The sequence below is a fragment of the Haliotis rubra genome, unplaced genomic scaffold, assembly GCF_003918875.1.
Source record: "Haliotis rubra isolate DU_JTF1 unplaced genomic scaffold, ASM391887v1 Scf2536, whole genome shotgun sequence".
Taxonomy (NCBI): domain Eukaryota; kingdom Metazoa; phylum Mollusca; class Gastropoda; order Lepetellida; family Haliotidae; genus Haliotis; species Haliotis rubra.
In genome coordinates, this window is record NW_025766599.1 from 1253 (window position 1) to 26849 (window position 25597).

Sequence of the window (25597 nt, forward strand, 5' to 3'; positions counted from 1 at the left end):
TCACTCGTGGGGGAACCTACTGTTGATTAAAGCTGGGTATACTTGATGTATCACTCGTGGGAGGAACTACTGTTGATTAAAGCTGGGTATACTTGATGTATCACTCGTGGGGGAACCTACTGTTGATTAAAGCTGGGTATACTTGATGTATCACTCGTGGGAGGAACTACTGTTGATTAAAGCTGGGTATACTTGATGTATCACTCGTGGGGAACCTACTGTTGATTAAAGCTGGGTATACTTGATGTATCACTCGTGGGAGGAACTACTGTTGATTAAAGCTGGGTATACTTGATGTATCACTCGTGTGGGGAACTACTGTTGATTAAAGCTGGGTATACTTGATGTATCACTCGTGGGAGGAACTACTGTTGATTAAAGCTGGGTATACTTGATGTATCACTCGTGGGAGGAACTACTGTTGATTAAAGCTGGGTATACTTGATGTATCACTCGTGGGGGGAACCTACTGTTGATTAAAGCTGGGTGTACTTGATGCATCACTCGTGAGGGGACCCTACTGTGGATTAAAGCTGGGTATACTTGATGCATCACTCGTGGGAGGAACTACTGCAGATTAAAGCTGGGTATACTTGATGCATCACTCGTGGGGGAAACCTACTGTTGATTAAAGCTGGGTATACTTGATGTATCACTGGTGGGAGGAACTACTATAGATTAAGCTGGGTATACTTGATGCATCACTTGTGGGGGGAACCTACTGTTGATTAAAGCTGGGTATACTTGATGTATCACTCGTGGGATTTACTACTGTTGATTAAAGCTGGGTGTACTTGATGTAACACCCGTGGGAGGAACCTACTGTTGATTAAAGCTGGGTGTACTTGATGTAACACTCGTGGGAGGAACTACTGTTGATTAAAGCTGGGTATACTTGATGTATCACTCGTGGGGAACCTACTGTTGATTAAAGCTGGGTATACTTGATGTATCACTCGTGGGAGGAACTACTGTTGATTAAAGCTGGGTATACTTGATGTATCACTCGTGGGGGAACCTACTGTTGATTAAAGCTGGGTATACTTGATGTATCACTCGTGGGAGGAACTACTGTTGATTAAAGCTGGGTATACTTGATGTATCACTCGTGGGGGAACCTACTGTTGATTAAAGCTGGGTATACTTGATGTATCACTCGTGGAGGAACTACTGTTGATTAAAGCTGGGTATACTTGATGTATCACTCGTGGGGAACCTACTGTTGATTAAAGCTGGGTATACTTGATGTATCACTCGTGGGAGGAACTACTGTTGATTAAAGCTGGGTATACTTGATGTATCACTCGTGGGGGAACCTACTGTTGATTAAAGCTGGGTATACTTGATGTATCACTCGTGGGAGGAACTACTGTTGATTAAAGCTGGGTATACTTGATGTATCACTCGTGGGGAACCTACTGTTGATTAAAGCTGGGTATACTTGATGTATCACTCGTGGGAGGAACTACTGTTGATTAAAGCTGGGTATACTTGATGTATCACTCGTGGGTATACTTGATGGGGAACCTACTGTTGATTAAAGCTGGGTATACTTGATGTATCACTCGTGGGAGGAACTACTGTTGATTAAAGCTGGGTATACTTGATGTATCACTCGTGGGGGAACCTACTGTTGATTAAAGCTGGCATACTTGATGTATCACTCGTGGGAGGAACTACTGTTGATTAAAGCTGGGTATACTTGATGTATCACTCGTGGGGAACCTACTGTTGATTAAAGCTGGGATACTTGATGTATCACTCGTGGGAGGAACTACTGTTGATTAAAGCTGGGTATACTTGATGTATCACTCGTGGGGAACCTACTGTTGATTAAAGCTGGGTATACTTGATGTATCACTCGTGGAGGAACTACTGTTGATTAAAGCTGGGTATACTTGATGTATCACTCGTGGGGAACCTACTGTTGATTAAAATACTGATGTATACTTGATGTATCACTCGTGGGAACTACTGTTGATTAAACTCACTCACTCGTGGGAGGAACTACTGTTGATTAAAGCTGGGTATACTTGATGTATCATCTACTGTTGATTAAAGCTGGGTATACTTGAACCGTGGGGAACTACTGTTGATTAAAGCTGGGTATACTTGATGTATCACTCGTGGGGGAACTACTGTTGATTAAAGCTGGGTATACTTGATGTATCACTCGTGGGGAACCTACTGTTGATTAAAGCTGGGTATACTTGATGTATCACTCGTGGGAGGAACTACTGTTGATTAAAGCTGGGTATACTTGATGTATCACTCGTGGGGAACCTACTGTTGATTAAAGCTGGGTATACTTGATGTATCACTCGTGGAGGAACTACTGTTGATTAAAGCTGGGTATACTTGATGTATCACTCGTGGGGGGAACCTACTGTTGATTAAAGCTGGGTATACTTGATGTATCACTCGTGGGAGGAACTACTGTTGATTAAAGCTGGGTATACTTGATGTATCACTCGTGTGGGGACCTACTGTTGATTAAAGCTGGGTATACTTGATGTATCACTCGTGGGAGGAACTACTATTGATTCAAGCTGGGTATACCTGAATCACTCGTGGGAGGAACTCCTGTTCATTAAAGCTGGGTATACTTGATGTATCACTCGTGGGGGGAACCTACTGTTGATTAAAGCTGGGTATACTTGATGCATCACTCGTGGGGGACCCTACTGTTGATTAAAGCTGGGTATACTTGATGCATCACTCGTGGGAGGAACTACTGTTGATTAAAGCTGGGTATACTTGATGCATCACTCGTGGGGAAACCTACTGTTGATTAAAGCTGGGTATACTTGATGTATCACTGGTGGGAGGAACTACTATAGATTAAGCTGGGTATACTTGATGCATCACTTGTGGGGGGAACCTACTGTTGATTAAAGCTGGGTATACTTGATGTATCACTCGTGGGATTTACTACTGTTGATTAAAGCTGGGTGTACTTGATGTAACACCCGTGGGAGGAACCTACTGTTGATTAAAGCTGGGTGTACTTGATGTAACACTCGTGGGAGGAACTACTGTTGATTAAAGCTGGGTATACTTGATGTATCACTCGTGTGGGGAACCTCCTGTTGATTAAAGCTGGGTATACTTGATGTATCACTCGTCGGAGGAACTACTGTTGATTAAAGCTGGGTATACTTGATGCATCACTCGTGGGGGAAACCTACTGTTGATTAAAGCTGGGTATACTTGATGTATCACTCGTGGGAGGAACTACTGTTGATTAAAGCTGGGTATACTTGATGTATCACTCGTGTGGGGAACCTACTGTTGATTAAAGCTGGGTATACTTGATGTATCACTCGTCGGAGGAACTACTGTTGATTAAAGCTGGGTATACTTGATGTATCACTCGTGGGGAACCTACTGTTGATTAAAGCTGGGTATACTTGATGTATCACTCGTGGGAGGAACTACTGTTGATTAAAGCTGGGTATACTTGATGTATCACTCGTGGGGAACCTACTGTTGATTAAAGCTGGGTATACTTGATGTATCACTCGTGGGAGGAACCTACTGTTGATTAAAGCTGGGTATACTTGATGTATCACTCGTGGGGGAACCTACTGTTGATTAAAGCTGGGTATACTTGATGTATCACTCGTGGGAGGAACTACTGTTGATTAAAGCTGGGTATACTTGATGTATCACTCGTGGGGGAACTACTGTTGATTAAAGCTGGGTATACTTGATGTATCACTCGTGGGGAACCTACTGTTGATTAAAGCTGGGTATACTTGATGTATCACTCGTGGGGGAACCTACTGTTGATTAAAGCTGGGTATACTTGATGTATCACTCGTGGAGGAACTACTGTTGATTAAAGCTGGGTATACTTGATGTATCACTCGTGGGGGGAACCTACTGTTGATTAAAGCTGGGTATACTTGATGTATCACTCGTGGGAGGAACTACTGTTGATTAAAGCTGGGTATACTTGATGTATCACTCGTGGGGAACCTACTGTTGATTAAAGCTGGGTATACTTGATGTATCACTCGTGGGGGGAACTACTGTTGATTAAAGCTGGGTGTACTTGATGTATCACTCGTGGGAGGAACCTACTGTTGATTAAAGCTGGGTATACTTGATGTATCATGTATCACTCGTGGGGGGAACTACTGTTGATTAAAGCTGGGTATACTTGATGTATCACTCGTGGGGGAACCTACTGTTGATTAAAGCTGGGTATACTTGATGTATCACTCGTGGAGGAACTACTGTTGATTAAAGCTGGGTATACTTGATGTATCACTCGTGGGGAACCTACTGTTGATTAAAGCTGGGTATACTTGATGTATCACTCGTGGGAGGAACTACTGTTGATTAAAGCTGGGTATACTTGATGTATCACTCGTGGGGAACCTACTGTTGATTAAAGCTGGGTATACTTGATGTATCACTCGTGGGAGGAACTACTGTTGATTAAAGCTGGGTATACTTGATGTATCACTCGTGGGGAACCTACTGTTGATTAAAGCTGGGTATACTTGATGTATCACTCGTGGGAGGAACTACTGTTGATTAAAGCTGGGTATACTTGATGTATCACTCGTGGGAGGAACTACTGTTGATTAAAGCTGGGTATACTTGATGTATCACTCGTGGGGAACCTACTGTTGATTAAAGCTGGGTATACTTGATGTATCACTCGTATCACTCGGGAACCTACTGTTGATTAAAGCTGGGTATACTTGATGTATCACTCGTGGGAGGAACTACTGTTGATTAAAGCTGGGTATACTTGATGTATCACTCGTGGGGGGAACCTACTGTTGATTAAAGCTGGGTATACTTGATGTATCACTCGTGGGGAAACTACTGTTGATTAAAGCTGGGTATACTTGATGTATCACTCGTGGGAGGAACTACTGTTGATTAAAGCTGGGTATACTTGATGTATCACTCGTGGGGGAACCTACTGTTGATTAAAGCTGGGTATACTTGATGTATCACTCGTGGGAGGAACTACTGTTGATTAAAGCTGGGTATACTTGATGTATCACTCGTGGGAGGAACCTACTGTTGATTAAAGCTGGGTATACTTGATGTATCACTCGTGGGAGGAACTACTGTTGATTAAAGCTGGGTATACTTGATGTATCACTCGTGTGGGGAACCTACTGTTGATTAAAGCTGGGTATACTTGATGTATCACTCGTGGAGGAACTACTGTTGATTAAAGCTGGGTATACTTGATGTATCACTCGTTGGGGGAACCTACTGTTGATTAAAGCTGGGTATACTTGATGTATCACTCGTGGGAGGAACTACTGTTGATTAAAGCTGGTATACTTGATGTATCACTCGTGGGAGGAACTACTGTTGATTAAAGCTGGGTATACTTGATGTATCACTCGTGGGAGGAACTACTGTTGATTAAAGCTGGGTATACTTGATGTATCACTCGTGGGGAACCTACTGTTGATTAAAGCTGGGTATACTTGATGTATCACTCGTGGGGGAACCTACTGTTGATTAAAGCTGGGTATACTTGATGTATCACTCGTGGGAGGAACTACTGTTGATTAAAGCTGGGTATACTTGATGTATCACTCGTGGAGGAACCTACTGTTGATTAAAGCTGGGTATACTTGATGTATCACTCGTGGGAGGAACTACTGTTGATTAAAGCTGGGTATACTTGATGTATCACTCGTGGGGGAACCTACTGTTGATTAAAGCTGGGTATACTTGATGTATCACTCGTGGGAGGAACTACTGTTGATTAAAGCTGGGTATACTTGATGTATCACTCGTGGGGGGAACCTACTGTTGATTAAAGCTGGGTGTACTTGATGTATCACTCGTGGGAGGAACTACTGTTGATTAAAGCTGGGTATACTTGATGCATCACTCGTGGGGGAACCTACTGTTGATTAAAGCTGGGTATACTTGATGTATCACTCGTGGGGGGAACTACTGTTGATTAAAGCTGGGTATACTTGATGTATCACTCGTGGGAGGAACTACTGTTGATTAAAGCTGGGTATACTTGATGTATCACTCGTGGGGAACCTACTGTTGATTAAAGCTGGGTATACTTGATGTATCACTCGTGGGAGGAACTACTGTTGATTAAAGCTGGGTATACTTGATGTATCACTCGTGGGAGGAACTACTGTTGATTAAAGCTGGGTATACTTGATGCATCACTCGTGGGGGAACCTACTGTTGATTAAAGCTGGGTATACTTGATGTATCACTCGTGAGGAGGAACTACTGTTGATTAAAGCTGGGTATACTTGATGTATCACTCGTGGAGGAACTACTGTTGATTAAAGCTGGGTATATTTTGATGTATCACTCGTGTGGGGAACCTACTGTTGATTAAAGCTGGGTATACTTGATGTATCACTCGTGGGAGGAACTACTGTTGATTAAAGCTGGGTATACTTGATGTATCACTCGTGGGAGGAACTACTGTTGATTAAAGCTGGGTATACTTGATGTATCACTCGTGGGAGGAACTACTGTTGATTAAAGCTGGGTATACTTGATGTATCACTTTGATTAAGGCTGGGTATACTTGATGTATCACTCGTGGGGAACCTACTGTTGATTAAAGCTGGGTATACTTGATGTATCACTCGTGGGAGGAACTACTGTTGATTAAAGCTGGGTATACTTGATGCATCACTCGTGGGGAACCTACTGTTGATTAAAGCTGGGCATACTTGATGTATCACTCGTGGGAGGAACTACTGTTGATTAAAGCTGTTGGTATACTTGATGTATCACTCGTGGAGGAACTACTGTTGATTAAAGCTGGCATGCTTGATGCATCACTCGTGGGGGAACCTACTGTTGATTAAAGCTGGGTATACTTGATGTATCACTCGTGAGGAGGAAAAACTGTTGCTTAAAGCTGGGTATACTTGATGTATGACTCGCGGAGGAACTACTGTTGATTAAAGCTGGGGATATTTTTTGATGCATCACTCACGGGGGGAACCTACTGTTGATTAAAGCTGGGTATACTTGATGTATCACTCGTTGGAGGAACTACTGTTGATTAAAGCTGGGTATACTTGATGTATCACTCGTGGGAGGAACTACTGTTGATTAAAGCTGGGTATACTTGATGTATCATTCGTGGGAGGAACTACTGTTGATTAAAGCTGGGTATGCTTGATGCATCACTCGTGGGGGGAACCTACTGTTGATTAAAGCTGGGTATACTTGATGTATCACTCGTGAGGGGGAAAAACTGTTGCTTAAAGCTGGGTATACTTGATGTATGACTCGTCGGAGGAACTACTGTTGATTAAAGCTGGGGATACTTGATGCATCACTCGTGGGGAAACCTACTGTTGATTAAAGCTGGGTATACTTGATGTATCACTCGTGGGAGGAGCTACTGTTGATTAAAGCTGGGTATACTTGATGTATCACTCGTGAGGGGAACCTACTGTTGATTAAAGCTGGGTATACTTGATGTATCACTCGTGGGAGGAAATACTGTTAATTAAAGCTGAGTATACTTGATGTATTACTCGTAAGGGGAAAACTGTTCATTAAAGCTAGGTGTACTTGATGTAAGACTCGTAGGAGGAACTACTGTTGATTAAAGCTGGGGATACTTGATGCATCACTCGTGGGGGGAACCTACTGTTGATTGAAGCTGGGTATACTTGATGTATCACTCGTGAGGGGGAAAAACTGTTGCTTAAAGCTGTATATACTTGATGTATCACTCGTGGGAGGAACTACTGTTGATTAAAGCTGGGTATGCTTGATGCATCACTCGTGGGGGGAACCTACTGTTGATTAAAGCTGGGTGTACTTGATGTATCACTCGTGGGAGGAACTACTGTTGATTAAAGCTAGGTATACTAAATGTATCACTCGTGGGAGGAACTACTGTTGATTAAAGCTGGGTATGCTTGATGCATCACTCGTGGGGGGAACCTACTGTTGATTAAAGCTGGGTATACTTGATGTATCACTCGTGAGGAGGAAAAACTGTTGCTTAAAGCTGGGTATACTTGATGTATGACTAGCGGAGGAACTACTGTTGATTAAAGCTGGGGATATTTTTGATGCATCACTCACGGGGGGAACCTACTGTTGATTAAAGCTGGGTATACTTGATGTATCACTCGTTGGAGGAACTCCTGTTGATTAAAGCTGAGTATACTTGATGTATCACTCGTGGGAGGAACTCCTGTTGATTAAAGCTGGGTATACTTGATGTATCATTGGTGGGAGGAACTACTGTTGATTAAAGCTGGGTATACTTGATGTATCACTCGTGGGGAAACTACTGTTGATTAAAGCTGGGTATACTTGATGTATCACTCGTGGGGGAACCTACTGTTGATTAAAGCTGGGTATACTTGATGTATCACTCTCGTGGAGGAACCTACTGTTGATTAAAGCTGGGTATACTTGATGTATCACTCGTGGGGAACCTACTGTTGATTAAAGCTGGGTATACTTGATGTATCACTCGTGTGGGGGAACTACTGTTGATTAAAGCTGGGTATACTTGATGTATCACTCGTGGGGAACCTACTGTTGATTAAAGCTGGGTATACTTGATGTATCACTCGTGGGGAACCTACTGTTGATTAAAGCTGGGTATACTTGATGTATCACTCGTGGGGAACCTACTGTTGATTAAAGCTGGGTATACTTGATGTATCACTCGTGGGGGAACCTACTGTTGATTAAAGCTGGGTATACTTGATGTATCACTCGTGGGGAACCTACTGTTGATTAAAGCTGGGTATACTTGATGTATCACTCGTGGGGGAACCTACTGTTGATTAAAGCTGGGTATACTTGATGTATCACTCGTGGGGAACCTACTGTTGATTAAAGCTGGGTATACTTGATGTATCACTCGTGGGGGGAACCTACTGTTGATTAAAGCTGGGTATACTTGATGTATCACTCGTGGGGGGAACCTACTGTTGATTAAAGCTGGGTATACTTGATGTATCACTCGTGGGGGGAACCTACTGTTGATTAAAGCTGGGTATACTTGATGTATCACTCGTGGGGAACCTACTGTTGATTAAAGCTGGGTATACTTGATGTATCACTCGTGGGGAACCTACTGTTGATTAAAGCTGGGTATACTTGATGTATCACTCGTGGGGGAACCTACTGTTGATTAAAGCTGGGTATACTTGATGTATCACTCGTGGGAGGAACTACTGTTGATTAAAGCTGGGTATACTTGATGTATCACTCGTGGGGAACCTACTGTTGATTAAAGCTGGGTATACTTGATGTATCACTCGTGGGAGGAACCTACTGTTGATTAAAGCTGGGTATACTTGATGTATCACTCGTGGGGGAACCTACTGTTGATTAAAGCTGGGTATACTTGATGTATCACTCGTGGGGGAACCTACTGTTGATTAAAGCTGGGTATACTTGATGTATCACTCGTGGGGGGAACCTACTGTTGATTAAAGCTGGGTATACTTGATGTATCACTCGTGGGGGAACCTACTGTTGATTAAAGCTGGGTATACTTGATGTATCACTCGTGGGGAACCTACTGTTGATTAAAGCTGGGTATACTTGATGTATCACTCGTGGGGAACCTACTGTTGATTAAAGCTGGGTATACTTGATGTATCACTCGTGGGGAACCTACTGTTGATTAAAGCTGGGTATACTTGATGTATCACTCGTGGGGAACCTACTGTTGATTACAGCTGGGTATACTTGATGTATCACTCGTGGGGAACCTACTGTTGATTAAAGCTGGGTATACTTGATGTATCACTCGTGAGGGGAACCTACTGTTGATTAAAGCTGGGTATACTTGATGTATCACTCGTGGGGGGAACCTACTGTTGATTAAAGCTGGGTATACTTGATGTATCACTCGTCGTGGGGAACCTACTGTTGATTAAAGCTGGGTATACTTGATGTATCACTCGTGGGGGAACCTACTGTTGATTAAAGCTGGGTATACTTGATGTATCACTCGTGGGGGGAACCTACTGTTGATTAAAGCTGGGTATACTTGATGTATCACTCGTGGGAGGAACTACTGTTGATTAAAGCTGGGTATACTTGATGTATCACTCGTGGGGGGAACCTACTGTTGATTAAAGCTGGGTATACTTGATGTATCACTCGTTGGGGAGACCTACTGTTGATTAAAGCTGGGTATACTTGATGTATCACTCGTGGGGAACCTACTGTTGATTAAAGCTGGGTATACTTGATGTATCACTCGTGGGGGGAACCTACTGTTGATTACAGCTGGGTATACTTGATGTATCACTCGTGGGGAACCTACTGTTGATTAAAGCTGGGTATACTTGATGTATCACTCGTGGAGGAACCTACTGTTGATTAAAGCTGGGTATACTTGATGTATCACTCGTGGGGAATCTACTGTTGACACGCTTTTGTTTCTTTAAGTTGCAACTAAAAATATACATTGTACAACCAAATTTGTAACGTTTGTTTACAATGTATCCTATTTGGGATTAATATCACTTGAGGTCATCTGTGCTTACAGTTTGAGAAATTATCATGTCTACTCATCGATATTTCGGTACCTTCCCTGATAACTTCAACAAATATTCACTGCTTCATTAAGATAAACCCTTTTAATGTCTGGACCTCTATGAAAGTGCACAAAAGAAGCTTCTCAGAATTCTGTGCATCACGTTCAAGCATTTATCAAATGACACATGTCCTTTCTGTCCATAATGTTAGACTATTTATATCGCACAGTTAATATTGATGTGCTTAGTATATTGGATCAGTTTTGATATTTATTCATATCTGCATGATTTGAAATGAAGGAATACACCTACTCATTGATGCTCAGTACAGGTGATACATAGAAGAGACAGAAGTCAGCCATGGTACAGCCACTCATTGTCAAAGGTTGGGGGTCTGTCAATGGTTGGATCTTGTTGGGATTGCTGGCTGGGAAAACCATGGACGTAGGAAACTGGAAATATTCACTTTCATGTCAGTAGTACACCTGACTAATTACAGGTGAACCGAAACGGTAATCTACGGGAATCATGTGACAGTAGAAATAAGGGAAGAAGAAACGTAATGTCCTACCCCTTGATATCCAGCCATGCAAGGTGTCATGGTGTAGTTTCCCTGAAGATCTGCAGCGAGGATGATACCGTACTTGTTCTTTCCACCAAAATCTGAATACGTGGACCACACCTCCCCATCAGGACCCTCAAAGTCTGACCAAGCCATCTTGAAAGTATTCATGACAATAAAAACCTTCCTTTCTATAAAGGTATTTGATGTCATTTCAGGGTGTTAAATATGCCGTTCTATGTCATTTAAGTAGGCATTAACCTTCGGTCATACCTTGTTACCATAACATTTAACATTTCAAGCTGTAGTATGATGCCCATTGTTGCACAATGATAAACCTTTCATTGTAAAAAGGTATTTTATGTCATTTCATGAAAACATGCAAAATATGAAGTTTTCAGTTGTATCAAGTCATTTCATTCGTGTCTATCATTGCATTCGTAGTTTTATGTTATTTACCATTGGATAAGCCCTCTTCTAATCACAACAGCAGCAGTTTAATAATGTCCTGTTATCATCAATGTTTAAATTCATATTGGTGAGCTATATAGTGTAATCTGTGAAAGCCGTATAACTTGAAGGGTATTCAAAGGGGTAGCGCATAGTGGGCAGATGGGTGCTTTGTTAGGTTGCTAAAATAATTTGCAGGAGTGAGTAAGTGAGTGAGTGCTGTTAGTTTTACGCCACACTCAACAATATTACAGCTATATGGCGGCGGTCTCTAAATAATCGAGTCTTGACCAGAGAGTCCAGTAATCAACAGAATGAGCATCGATCTGCGCAACTGGGAACCGATGACATATGTCAACCAAGTCAGACAGCCTGACCACCCGATTCCGTTAGTCGCCTCTTACGACAAGCATGGGTTACTGAAGATCAATATTCTAACCTGGACCCTCACGGGTATATATTGCACGACTTCAGTCAGTCTTGTTGGAACTGTTTAAGCCCTTTCGAGTAACTAGCTCCCCTGCTAAGTACTCAACTGTTACTTCTGATCAACAAAACTGACTATATATGCATGAGGTTCACTCCAAACGATGGGACTGTGTTAGTGTAATTTGTCAGAAAGGTTGTGCACAGGTACCCTCCGTATTCTGTTGTCAATTGAAGTCGCCGGTCGAGATGGTTTCAGGATCAGACCGTCAGTATTTACAGATCTATGCAAGAGATGAAGCAACGGTGAAAATCTATAGACGTGAGTACCAAGATAGATTAGATAACAAGGAAAAACATATGTAAACAAATTATATGAGTAAACGTAATTAATACAAATACAAAGAGAGCGTGAATTAGACAATGAAAGCATGAACAGGAGTAAATATAAAACGTCGGTGTAAAAGAATATCCAGTCATAGGTGTTAAAATCAGTGATGACAGCCGAGAAAAAGAGAATTAGGTTGGCAAGCCCTGCCTCACCGTTAACATCTGGCATTCACAACATGTGTCTGCAATTACATGTATCTTTTATTGCTTATATGTTAAAGAAAAACGTTTGGAAAATAAATTTGTTTTACAACACATTTGGAGTCGGTATTTAACTATCTATTTTGTAGCTGACTCAGCATACTAAAATATGCAACTGAGCATCGACCCAGTTGAATTATCTAATAAAAGGACAATGCATAGCTACGTACTGACTATCCTCAGTAGAAAACTCCGATTCGTGTAAAGAAATACAAAAACCACGTCATTAAACAATTGAGCGTGACGTCAATAAAGAGGGCCGTCAAACTTGCTTACCGTGTTTTACAAATATACATGAATGAAATGGATAATAAGAAATTATTACACTCGAGCAAGTGTGTGATATGTTAGTATTATGAGCATACACAATTTCACACTCTTTTCGTGTAAGTCATATGACACACTTGCTTGTGTAATAATCTCTCTACACGTATATATAATTAAAAATGAATACTTAAAACAGAAGCGATCGATAACATATGCAGGAGTAACAAAAAAATCAAAATAGGAAATAAAGATACACATGTGCGAAGCAAAACTGAACACAGAAGTAATAATAATAAATAAAGAAGTACAAACTATGATTACAGGAACACATATGGATAAATATGGAAACATACAGGCTAAGAAGATGGTTGGATGAAATAAAGAACGTGCAACCTACTTCATGATGAGTGTCTTGTTTGTGCCCCCAACCATGTCACCGATTCCAACTGGTCCTGTGCTTAAGGTTGCAACCACAGCATTAAGGGCCGTGTATGGATCCGAGGATTCTGCAACACAATAATCAGTGACGATATACGATGTGTCTTCACCAAGTCTTCTACAACATAATTTTGTATAATACCTGTTACACATTTTCAACTGTACAAGGCATTCTGGGAAGAAGAAAAAAACGAAACAAATGAAGATGAACTATTGATGCGGATTCGGAACTAGTTTTCACCATACTGTAAGTATTTCCAGGCTGAACGCTGGTCGTCCAGAAAATATCCTTGAAGGGTGCAATGCCAATTGCCCATGCAAATAGTGATGTCACACCGATCTTCCAGTTGTCGGTGCCTGGTACGTTGTCATGGCTTGCACGAGCCTGAAACATACATTTCATTTGTTTCAATATTTTGGATGACAAAGTCCATATTTTGGTCTGTTTCTGTGGCGTCATCACGACCAAACATTGTAGAGAGGCAAATGTAGTTAGAGTACATTCCAGATGTAGAAAAAAGAGGCCGATAAAATAGAAATAGAGCAGACCATTCAGGCTGTCTCACCTGTTTTCAAAATAAATCGAAGCTCTCCTCAAAACTGCATGATAAGAGGGACAGTGAACTTTTCAATGGTGAAATTTCATTTTATTCCCACAGTTCTACCATTTGTTGTTTAAATTTTACAACATTTGAGATAGAACTGAACATACTCTGTTTACTACGATTTCAAAGTGCATCGAAGGACTCTTTCTCGAAGTTGTTCCATCAAGGTTACAAAATTCAAGGGCCTCGGTTAAATTCACACAGGCTTCATGGAAGTCATGTGACAAATGATGTCCGATTCAATTGCTAATTTATCCTCCTTCAGCATGTCCCGTGCAGGTGTAAATTAGCAAAATCCAGAAAGGTATAGATAAGCTGCATATCTGCGTAAATTACGCAAATATGTATGTGAAAACTCAATTCTTATTAGGTCTATTGAGTACAAGTACGCTTGAATTTTTGTAAATACTCGATATATTTGATCTTACATGCGTACACACAAAACTTCAAATCTTAGCTTCCGTACCGGTAATATAGATGAAATAACTGAGGTATATTGAGAGGTTCTATTTCAACACATGAACCTGGCAACTTGCAATCTTTCTTATTGTTTCTCATATTACCGATCCAATATAAATAACATTTAAGCTTTATTATATTTGTACAACTAATGGAAAATGACAAAATACCCAATTGAGTTTGAGTGGGGTGGGTACAATTTATTTGGTTACTCAAAGGAAAATTAGGATACTCAACTGAGATAAACACAGGCTGGAACATAACTCAATGACCCAAAACGTCATGTAGCACTCTCGCTCACTCGGTATATCTGAACCTGTCCGTCTTTCGCTCACTCACACCCGATTTACTCTTGATCAAACATAGCTAATATCAGCGTACAAACCCTATTCCCTCTCACCTGTGTGACGACAGGTATTTCCAGAGACTGTAGCATATGACGTGGGTAAGACATGCAGTACTGGATGGTCAACCCGTTCTTGGCAGCCCCATTCCCCATCTGAGTCAGCCATTGGCGGCCAAGGTCAATGTCAGTCAGGAGCTTTTGGATTCCTTCAAATTCTACATCGAGGTAATCCTACAGAAACGAAACAAAATTAAACAAGCATGTACTCTGGTCTGATATAGTTATCACATTTGGTAATTAGAGATGGGTGTTACCTGTTCGTAGGCAATCAATCCCCATGTCCTTCCACCTGCGAGCAAAGTCAGTCCAAAATCTCTGAAAAAGTAATCAGAAACACAGGTTCGTCAGTTCATAAATGGAATTTGGAACAACCCATCAAATTCCCATCTCAGATGATGATTGAAGAAGAAAAAGTATTTCATTGTACCAATTTACATGCCATATCCAGTAGCGTCAGTACCTCTTCCAGTGGTAGAGACATTGGACCATCGATCAGGAAGTCATACTCTCCTCCATTAGCCTTTGCGTAGGTTGTGTTGCTGGCCCTAACCACAATGATTCAAAACACAATTAGAAACAGACCATATTGACGTAGCAAAACTAACTGGAACATGTTTCAGTAACTATAAATGTTTACATTAAAGAATAATGTTTGCAAAAGCTACTTGCTAAGTAAAAACATTCCATATCTTAAATACCCATCAAGGGCATCGTTTCTTATAATCCTGATGTGACTGTTTTAATCCGGGCTGGGTCTTTGTTGCTTTTCGGTTTTGTTCAACAAGTATTTATAATCATTCTTGATTCATATATGACTGGAGGTTTACAGTCCTTAAATAAAAATATTGCATGTCTATAAAAGCTGACTCTTCATTGACCTGACTTACCAGAACGGGTTGTAGCCAAAGACGGGTATCTCTGTCTTGTTATAGAGCCACCTTCATCACAGGTTGAAGTAAAGCAGGACGAAATCATGTCCAGTTAGTTTCATCCACCAGACTCGAAATAATACATATATATGATACAGATACCGATTAATGAAGCTGTACATATTTTCTAGATACATGAAGCTTGGGTTTAAAAGGTAAATAAAACATTAGGTATGATACATATATATGGTGGCCAAGATAATTAGGGGTGCAAAATGATGGGTGTTAATCATTGATGTATCAAATGAGCAGACAGTAGATTTGAAAATACAAAAATCGTACCTGATCGGACATATACTTATCTTGCACAATAATAACTCTTGCTATGTCAACATATATTGTTGATGAAGGAACGTCACTATATAACATTAGAGTGACAATTTGATAGAGTGTTAAAGTATTAATTCAGTTCAATAAAAGGAAGAAACCTCACTGTGAGGGTCCATTAAGAGGGAAAACGTCAGGTGGAGGACGACCACGAGACTTAACTCCAGTGTGAAGGTCACTGTACCACGTTACGTCATACTGCATGTACCTGGCAAGTAAACAACAAGGTCCTTGTCAGGAAGTACCCACATGCGTGGTTCTGGATCTTACCTAAGCAAATAGCAACAATGGCTCTTAGCAGTACCCACTACATGTATACTCCCAATAAAGATTCCGACCTAAACTATACTCTTCAAAAAGAAGCCTGACATGCTGTTTTTGGACTTCATTTACTGAGATCATATAACAGATTCAAACAAGACATCATTGCTCAATTACAGTAAAATCTTCACTTTACACATATTCAAAACATGATTATCTAAAAAGGTGTTTGGTAAAACCACAGATATGGCTATTAAAAGCCACTTGGTCAGAGTAAAATGTCAGTATCTGATGCTGTGACCATCATGAGCATCGATAACAGCTAGGCAGCGGCAGCCAATGGGAACGAAATAGAGATGCCGAATGCTGTCTTGGGAATGTTTTGAAATTCTTGCTGAAGTGCTGCGTGCAGTTCTTGTAGTGTCCTAGGTTGCCGATTACGCTGGCGTAAGCGTTGATCAAGGTTTTTCCATAGATGTTCAATGGGGACAAATCGGGTGATCGAGAAGGCCGTATGGTAACACCTGAGACGTTGTTTTGCTGGAGGAGGAAGTCCTGACAAACACGTGCAACGTGAGGTCGAGCATTGTCATGCTGGAATGATCCACGGTTGACGTTGATGAAGGGAACGACGTGACGTTGTAAAAACTCGTCTCTATAGCGAACCCCATTCAATGCACCTGCCATGTGCACAAGAGTTGTCCGGCCATAACGATGGATACCTGCTCACACAATGACACTTCCACCACCAAATCTATCAACCTGCTGTACACAGCTATCGGCGTAAAGTTCGTTGCGACGTCTGTATACACGTGAACGTCCATCAAACTCATCTGAGAAGGAAACTGTCCTCCATCTTGCCCGCGGCCATCTCAGTCGCTGTCTGCACCATTGTACACACTCAACCCGGAGTCAAGGTGTTACGAGGAACTGGTCTTCTGGGAAAAAGTCTGGCTTCTCGTAGCCGATGCGCACATTCTGGTCACTGACTCGGCGCAGTCGAGGGATTTGGGTTGTTGTGGATCCTGCGGTCGTGGTGCGTGAACGAAGATGTGTCAACCGGATGTAGCCATCCTGGGCGGCAGTGGTAACTCTTGGTCGACCTGACCTGGGTCCGTCATTAACACTCCCAGAGTTGTTGTATCAGGTCCATAAGTTTAGGATAGTCTGTCTGGACACGCCGAAGTGCCTTGCGACCTCATGCTGCGATGCCCCTCCTTGTTAGCGGCCGATGGCATTGTGTCGTTGAGCTTCTGTCCGTCTTGGCTTTTTTTGGTCGTCTATAGTGGCTTAAAGCAATGCATGTGGAGTACCGTTGATTTGACTTTTTAAAGCCTGAATAGATAGGCTTCAGCTCGGGGTGGTACACAATTTCATGATGCACGTTCATTTGATTGCGTTTTAGCGATTCACTACAAACGTGAGTGTAACGTTACGTTTTGTTCAATGTGTTTCTTTTTAACGTTTTGTCTTGTGTAACCATTCCTCCACATGGTGGGATTCAGCATGGATTGGTTTGTGTCAAGTATTTTCCTAAAATTCAAATTGTTCCTATGTCAAATTTCTTTTTTTGGTATATTTGAACCAATAGTTTAGCAGTTAAACAATATGAATATTGTTCTGATTATTTCCCCATATTTCAAACGATAAACTGTTGGTTCAATAACTCTTCAAAATTTATTTCAGAGCTGGTAATTTAAGAATACTTGACACAAACAATCCATGAATATTGACAAGAACAAAACGTTAAACACATTAGTAAAAACATACGTTATGACGAATCGCAATCGAACGTATCATGAAGGCCAATGGCTTATCTATTCGGAAGCTTTCATCGAAATCAACGGTACTCCAATACATTATAACCTGGAACAGACGGCGCCATCGACATATCATCGCAGCGTCATATCTAAACTTATGGACCACTGTTTCTGAAGTGGACCCAGGTACCGCCAGGATACATCCGGTATCGTTCACCGACTTTCTCAGATTTCTTCAACAATTCACCGACTACTGTAAATATTTCCCGAAGACCAGTTCATCAATATGACTGCGAGTATTGCCGAACACCTCCGGAATGATTTCAGTTCGAACGTCACTGGCTGAACACCGCCGATAGCGGAATTTGGTGATGTAGCGAACCTTCTTTATTGCGCTGACGGAGACGACGAGCTGGGGTTCGCTTATAACAACGTCGCGTCGTTCACTTCATCAACGTCGGCAATGGTCATTCAACATGACAATAACTCGACTTCACGTGCGCATTTCGTCGGGACTCCTCCCTCAACTAAAACGCAACGTTGCCATCAACGCTTCTCCATTTATCTTCTGAAAAACGCTACGATCAGCTGCTTTACGCCGGCGTAATCGTACGACATTCATTTTACCGAAACTTTGCGCACCGCCTAAATTTCGAAACGTTTCGCCAGACGGCATTCGACATCTCATTCGTTATTAACTGTTATCATTAACCATCGTCGATGATGCTGACGTTGCTGAGAACCGTCGCAATGGACGCAAGCACCTTTTAGACAATGGCGCGTATTAATGAGAATGAATTTTGCTAACCATTGACAATGATAACTGGTGAATCTGTTAGCGCGATCGTCAGAAGTGGTCCCAGGCACTGGCTGAGAACCTAGTTTGAGTCCGGGCCGAGTGTACATCGCCAGTGATCTGAAACCGTGCTACGCTGGTATCAAAGAACCGCATATTGAACTTCTGGACAGAGGACCTTGTTTGCGTATGACTTTGAAATGACGCTTCACGCAGTCTTACCCAATGAACCGCGATCTCTATTGAACTTCGAATTAATGCTTAACGCTCTGTCAAATTATGCGCTCTAATGTTGCGCCAACGTTCATCATCCGGCGTATATCGTTGGAGCATGAAGTTGTGTGTGCAAAGAAGATGAAACGCTATGATCGATCATTTTATTTTTGTGTTTTCAAATCACTGTCTTAACTGATACATCGGAACTGCGCAGTATCTTGGCCGCCATAGCAAACTTCGTATACGAAAGTATGTGCGGTTTCAATTAATCTGTCATATATATATGTTATTTCGAGGTCGCGGATGTATTTTCGTCTGCTTTCTCGCCCACTATTGATGAAAGATGACCTGAACGAAGATGCCGTCTTTGATTATTACGTTCGCGACTCGAGTCAATGAAGATAAGCGTGCAACCATTTTTGTTGGACGAAACCTCCGTCATATATAGTCAGGAATGATTGCGGTTTTCGCTGAAACGAATACCCATCGGGGTCCGTGCCCGCGATGGTATGTTTTTACAAGTAACTTTTATAAACATTATTCACACAATAATAAGCATTTAGCAGTTACTGAAGCATGACTGGTGTTTTGCGTCAGCATGATGCTGTTCGATCATTGTGGTGACCGGCTGTAATGGAGAGTATGTTTTCACGATCGATGATTCAATCTCTACCGCTGGAAAGAATGCTGACGCAGATATCAAAATTGATTGCAATGTCTTCTTCGTCATCGGCACGAATGGTGATGAGTTGAATTCGTTATCGAGCTCTGTTTCTGACCCTTTTCGAAGTTTGGACGACTTTTAACTTCTCGAATGGTTTCGGTGTTGCCTACGAGCGGAAGTCGCCATCTTCAATTACCAAATCGACCTGGCGAACCGAAATGCAGCTGCTTCGATTTGGTACTGTTTTCGTTCACTGGCAAATTACTCGTGAAGATGCTTCTGACGTGACCGCCGAATGAGAAGATGAGGAACAATCTTTATGTCGTATCTTTACGGTCTTTCTGGTAACATGCTGTTGATATTAACATCTTTGATAAAACAATCGGGTGACGGAATCATACCGAGAATTGACGGTCCTTACATGTTGCGTTTTGGTCATTGGTGCTCGATTCCAACCTGGTATTTATCTCGGTTAGTATCTGTTTACCGCGCGATAAACAAATAAATTAGCACCCTCAAACTCGGTGGTATTTGTCGTTTTCATTGGTTAACGCAATAATAAGCTTAAAATATTGATCGTCGTATGACAATGAAGTGCGAAGTGCCGAGGTTCGTAATGTTGAAACATCTCAATATACTCGGTTATTTCATCTATTAAACTAAGATTTTACAGTTTTCTGATGCATCAATGAATCCTTATATCGGTGTTTACGAAATTCGGGCGACGCGTATCCCAACAGACTATTAGGGTGATTTTCTGCTCGTTTACTGTTTGCGCACTGCTGAATTAACAGTCGGTTTGTCATTTGATGCATGACTTCCGTAACCTATTGGTAACGGTACTAATTTTAACGACGCTGATGGGGTGGCTTTCTGAAAGAGTCGCTTCGATACGCTTTAATCGTAATGGCTGTCGATGGAGAACTGGTATTAAATGAACTTATTGAGATAAAATGAAATTTCATATTGTTGAGTATTGCTCTATTTACGATTGCCTCTACGATTATTGATGTTGCCGCTGGGCGAAATATGGACTTTGTCGTCAAAATATTGAACGATGAAGTGGCGTGATTTCGAACCGTGCCAACGGGCGCGAGCAACTATCGTGTTGTTCCATAACTGCGGGCGGTGACGTTACCTATTCTAACCTGATACTACGGTTATCGGTATTCCATGTTCATTTGTTTCGTTTTCTTCTTTACGGTTGACGGTAGGTGATATACTGGTATCGAAGATTGACGTCGTGTATCGTCATGGTGCGCAATCTGCGGTGTGGTTCGACATGCTTTGAACGGAGATCGACTGTTGTAGTTGAAGAACTGAACATCATCGTAGTAAGGTTGCGTTATTTCATCAACCAGCTGTTCCGTATTTATCGTAGCTCTTCACTCTTGGTTTCTTCCTTGCTGTGCATTACATTGCTGCTGTGTTCGGTTGCTTCGCGCATGTCTTTATTTCTGTTTTGTTTTGCTCTGCATCATATCGTCGGCTTCTGTTTAGTATTCGTTGCAATTAGCCGTTATTGAAGACCCGCGAGCGGAGATAAGCGCGACTTGCACGAAGGTGTGATAAACGTATCGCCAATAACGGCATGGCGCACGCTTGTCGGGCAACGAATTTCTTGATATATTTAAGCAGGCGCGATGGCGGCAATATAACATTGTGTTTAATGACGTGGTTTCTTTGCGAATGGGGTTTTCTGGTGTCGGTGCGTGGCTTTATCATTGTTTTGATGAATGTTCGGCGAGGTCATTCGGTGCACATGTTTTAATGTGGTCATTCAAAGTGGTTAAGCGCAGGAGCTTCAAATGGTGCCAAAACGGTGACACCAGGCGTTAACGGCAACATGAAGCGAAATGAATGCGTAATGATGCCGGACGCGTATTGACCAGTCGCGGATCGATTAACGATTGAGGGCGGGGCTTACCAGCGGCCTGATTCTGCTCGTCGCCGATTGCAACGCGATGCTGGTGTTCTTTTTCGCCGTTGTGCTTTCGTTGACTGTGATACATTACATTGATGCGTTTATCATAATTTGTTTGCGCTACTTTGTCTTGACCTTCGCGTCTTGCTCGAATTTTCGCCGTTAACTCGTCTCTTTGCTGAATCTTCAACGTGCGATGCGATCATGTGACGGTGCGACTGATGCCGGGAATTCTACGTTTGACGAGTGCGCTTTGGGATAAAATGTGGATATAAACCATGGTCGGTTTTGGTGATCGGCTGGATGGCGGGGCTGGTTGCTCGAGAACTTCAAGCGCAATTTCGGCTGAGACGACTGAGATCGTTAACGGCGGTCGAGTTGACCAGTCTTCGGTAACCGTAACATCTTGAAACCCAACGGAATCGGTGGTCGGAAAACGATGCTGACGGTGACGATAATCGGTTCCCGTTGCTGGCGATCGTCTTCTGCCACTACTGATGAACTCGGTAGAGACACCGCCATGCCAACTGGCGGCAAACGAAACTGGCGGCGCTCGCCGCTTACTGCAATTATTTTGGCGACTGGCTGAAAACGCCCGTCGCCCGCTATGCGCTGCCCCTTTTCAGATTATGCGGCTTTCTGGTGTATAACTGAAACATTGATATTAACGGGACGTTGATACCAGAGGAAGCATCAATGACATCATGCGGAGAAGTAGACAGTGAAATGACGACGAGAAACTTCGTTTTCGTGATGACAATGAAGGTTGTCGACGATAGCGGCAATGGTGAAATGTTAAATGTTCCATGGTTGTGGAGCTACAACTGAGCCAGGCATGGAACGTATTTAACGCTGAAATGGGCATCGTACTGCTTTATGAAGGAAGGGTTTCGGTGCTTTCGAGTAACTGATCGGGCTTTGAGGATACCGATTGACGGGTGCGGTGGAAAAGGTGAAATGCCGGTATCGTCACTAACGCGATATTCGGTGCCGTGGCGCAGCGTGAAACAGTGCGGATGCATGTTCCGTGAATTACCGTTTCGATTCGCGCGTATTCAGTCGGGTGTGCTACTGAGCATGGTGATTATTTCGGTTTCTAGATCATGGTTTTCAGCCGGCAATCCTGACTTCAACCTGGCAATGATGGCTGGCACCATGGCTGACTTCTGTCTTCTATCGCACCGCGCTGACAATCAATGATCATTCATTTCGAAATCATGCGAATGAATGATGTCGAAACTGATCGTATGCTAAGCATCGTGGCACGTGCGTCGCAGCATTAATGGACGAGAAAGGACGTATTGTCATTTGCTGATAAATGTTGAATTCTCGGCTTCTTTTGTGCGGAAGTCGAACATTAAGGGTTTGTGAATATTTCGTTGATTATCGGTGCCGAAATATAGACGGTAACGGTAATTTCAGCTGGCGCAATTGTTCTCAGTGATATTAATCCCCAGTAGATGACCAGTAGAGCGTTACAAAATTGATTTGTGCAATGTTATGTTTTGGTTACGGCAAGCGTAATGATATGTTTGATGCCGGACAGTGATAACCACTGGCTACCGATTCGGTGGGTTGGGCTTGATGAACAGCGATGATACTTTGGTAAACTGTTAGCGATGTTTTCATCTCGGCGCCAGCTGCCGGTTCAACGTCGGATGGTAAATCCTCGCCTGGCGACTCAACTTCGAGACGAGACCAACCGCCACTCGGTTCTCGGCGAGGCATGTCGTGATATTCAATCGTATGATGCGTGATGGCGGGTTGCATGCATCGTATCTAATCATGTCGATCACGGACGCAGGAGCGTCGCGAAAGTCATATCACTTTAACGGATTATACGCATCGGGCATGCGTTCGCGGTCATCTATGATGCGTTTTGTTTCGATGAGACTTTGTTCGGTCGAGACGAACGATATGTCACAGCAGCCTTTCGATATACGTATTGCCCGTGTACGACTGTAATGATGATGAATAAAGAACATGATGTTGATTTACTTTCGCTTTTGTTGACTGTAAGGTAACGATTCGATCAGACGTGAATATACTCGAGATGAGATTGCGATGGCTCCTCGAACTCGGGGCGTATTTCTGTCTCTGCCGCGAACTTTATTTCGACGAATACATCAGTGTGCGGCGATCGCGATGGTTCCTGCGGTGATAAATCGGGAAGAACGGCAATCGGCATTGAACTACACTCGCGGTGATGCCGTCAACGGCGATATTGATCACGATGATCAACGATGAGTTTTCAATTCGGTAACGGCTTTAATGATCAACGGTAAATTTAACTGAAGATCGTTATAAATGCCCGGCAATCGGCAATGGGATATGCCCGGCTTTAATCGGCTCCGCAATGTTCCCTCGAAGTAATGCCAGCTTAATCGACGGCAGGTTCTACCGAGAATGTTTATCGAAACAATAACCCGGCGCAATGTTTACACAGTCGTGCATCGAAATATGCCAACAATCAACGGCGGAGTTCCCCGCAATCGCTCGCCAACAATCGGCACGGTAGTTTCCCCTTGCAGTGAACCATCGGTACCAGCATACCCACGGCTTTAATACGGCAGGTTCTTTACGGTAGTATGCCGAAATCGACTTGATGAGTTTCTACGCAATCACCTCCATGCCCGGCAATCGGCGATGGACCCCATTATTGCATCGAAGTAATAACTTGACGGTACTTCGTCGAAGTAATAACCCGGCTGTAATCAACGGTGGGTTCTGCAGTCATCGAGTATGCTGATGATGCAACGTGAACGTCGGTATGCCCGGCTGTTTATTCTGATATCGAAGTATGCCCGGCAATCGACATTGAGTTCCCCGAAGATGATGCATCAATGGCTTGGAAATCGGCACTGATGAGTTCCCCTACCGATACCCGGCTGGCGGTAACCGGCTGATGGGTTCCCCACGAAGATGTTGCATCGAGCAGCAACGGCAATCGACGGTAATTTCCTGTCGCGGCTTTTAATCATGGTAGTTCTCACGAGATCGAACGCATCGAGGTATGCCAACTTTTAATCAACGGCAGATTACCCAGTGTTACGGTATGCCGGCTTATTGTCCGGCTTTGGTTCTACGGTGTGCCCGGCACCTCAACGTTTCCCCCACGTATTACATCGAGCCATACCAACAATCAACGATAAATTCCCCGTGAACCGCCGGCTTTTAATCAACGGTGAGTTCCCCACGGTACATCGAAATGCTGGCGATTCCCCACGATGCCCGGCACCATCAGGCGCTAACGGTAAGGTTTCTGACATTATGCCAGCTGTAATCGGCGATGAGTTCCCCATGTTCCTCGAAACATGCTGGCTGTATCAACTGACCAGTTCCCACATCAGCTGCCAACGCAATCGTTATCAGTATGCCAACAACGGTGAGTTCCCCTCTTTGATGACATCAGTAGCGCGGCGCCGTGAGTTTCTGACAGTCGTTACGGCTTACACCCGGCACATCGTATTCCCCACGTACATCCGGCAATCGGCGGTAGTTCGCCGCAATGTTGTATGCGGCTGTAATCGGCGGTAAGGTTTTGACGTCGGTACATCAGCGACTTTGTCGGCAGTTCTCCCGCGAGAACAACAAGCGATCGGTTCGCTCAATGATGCATCGGTATGCCGAACTTGATGGAGTTCCCCGTCAGCGGCAATCATTGGTTCGCTGGTCGCTGCATTATGCCAGCTTTTAATTTTGACAGTTTTCCTCGCCGTTATCGTGCGGCTTGTCGGCGACAGTTCCCCACGTGATGGCTCCTTCTTGCCAACAATCAACGGTAGTTCACCACCCGGCCATACAGCTTTAATCGGCTGGCCCCGGCAGTTCCCCCACGTGTTGGCGGTATTCGGTGATACGTCAGTATGCTGGCGCGGTTTTCCTGCGGTGATACCCATCAGTATGCCCGGGCTTTCGATCGGCGGTGGGTTCACGATTATCGTCAATCACGGCCGATCGACGATGGTTCTGCGGTACCGCGCGATGCGTCGGTGCTGGGGCTTGATTGACGGT

General features: G+C 43.1%; 1 protein-coding gene across 1 annotated transcript; it reads right to left on the reverse strand.

Moving 5' to 3' along the window:
• Nucleotides 1-10814: 10814 nt before the first annotated feature.
• Nucleotides 10815-24564, reverse strand: LOC124279636 (the record flags this gene model as incomplete). Its single annotated transcript, XM_046715474.1, has 9 exons — nucleotides 24462-24564; nucleotides 22712-22769; nucleotides 15167-15251; nucleotides 14701-14877; nucleotides 13483-13621; nucleotides 13196-13304; nucleotides 12152-12224; nucleotides 11074-11220; nucleotides 10815-10954 (listed from the first exon to the last, which is right to left on the reverse strand). Coding segments are annotated over exons 1-9 (1031 nt in total), but the record flags the coding sequence as incomplete, so codon positions are not given.
• Between the last annotated feature and the right edge of the window lie 1033 nt (nucleotides 24565-25597).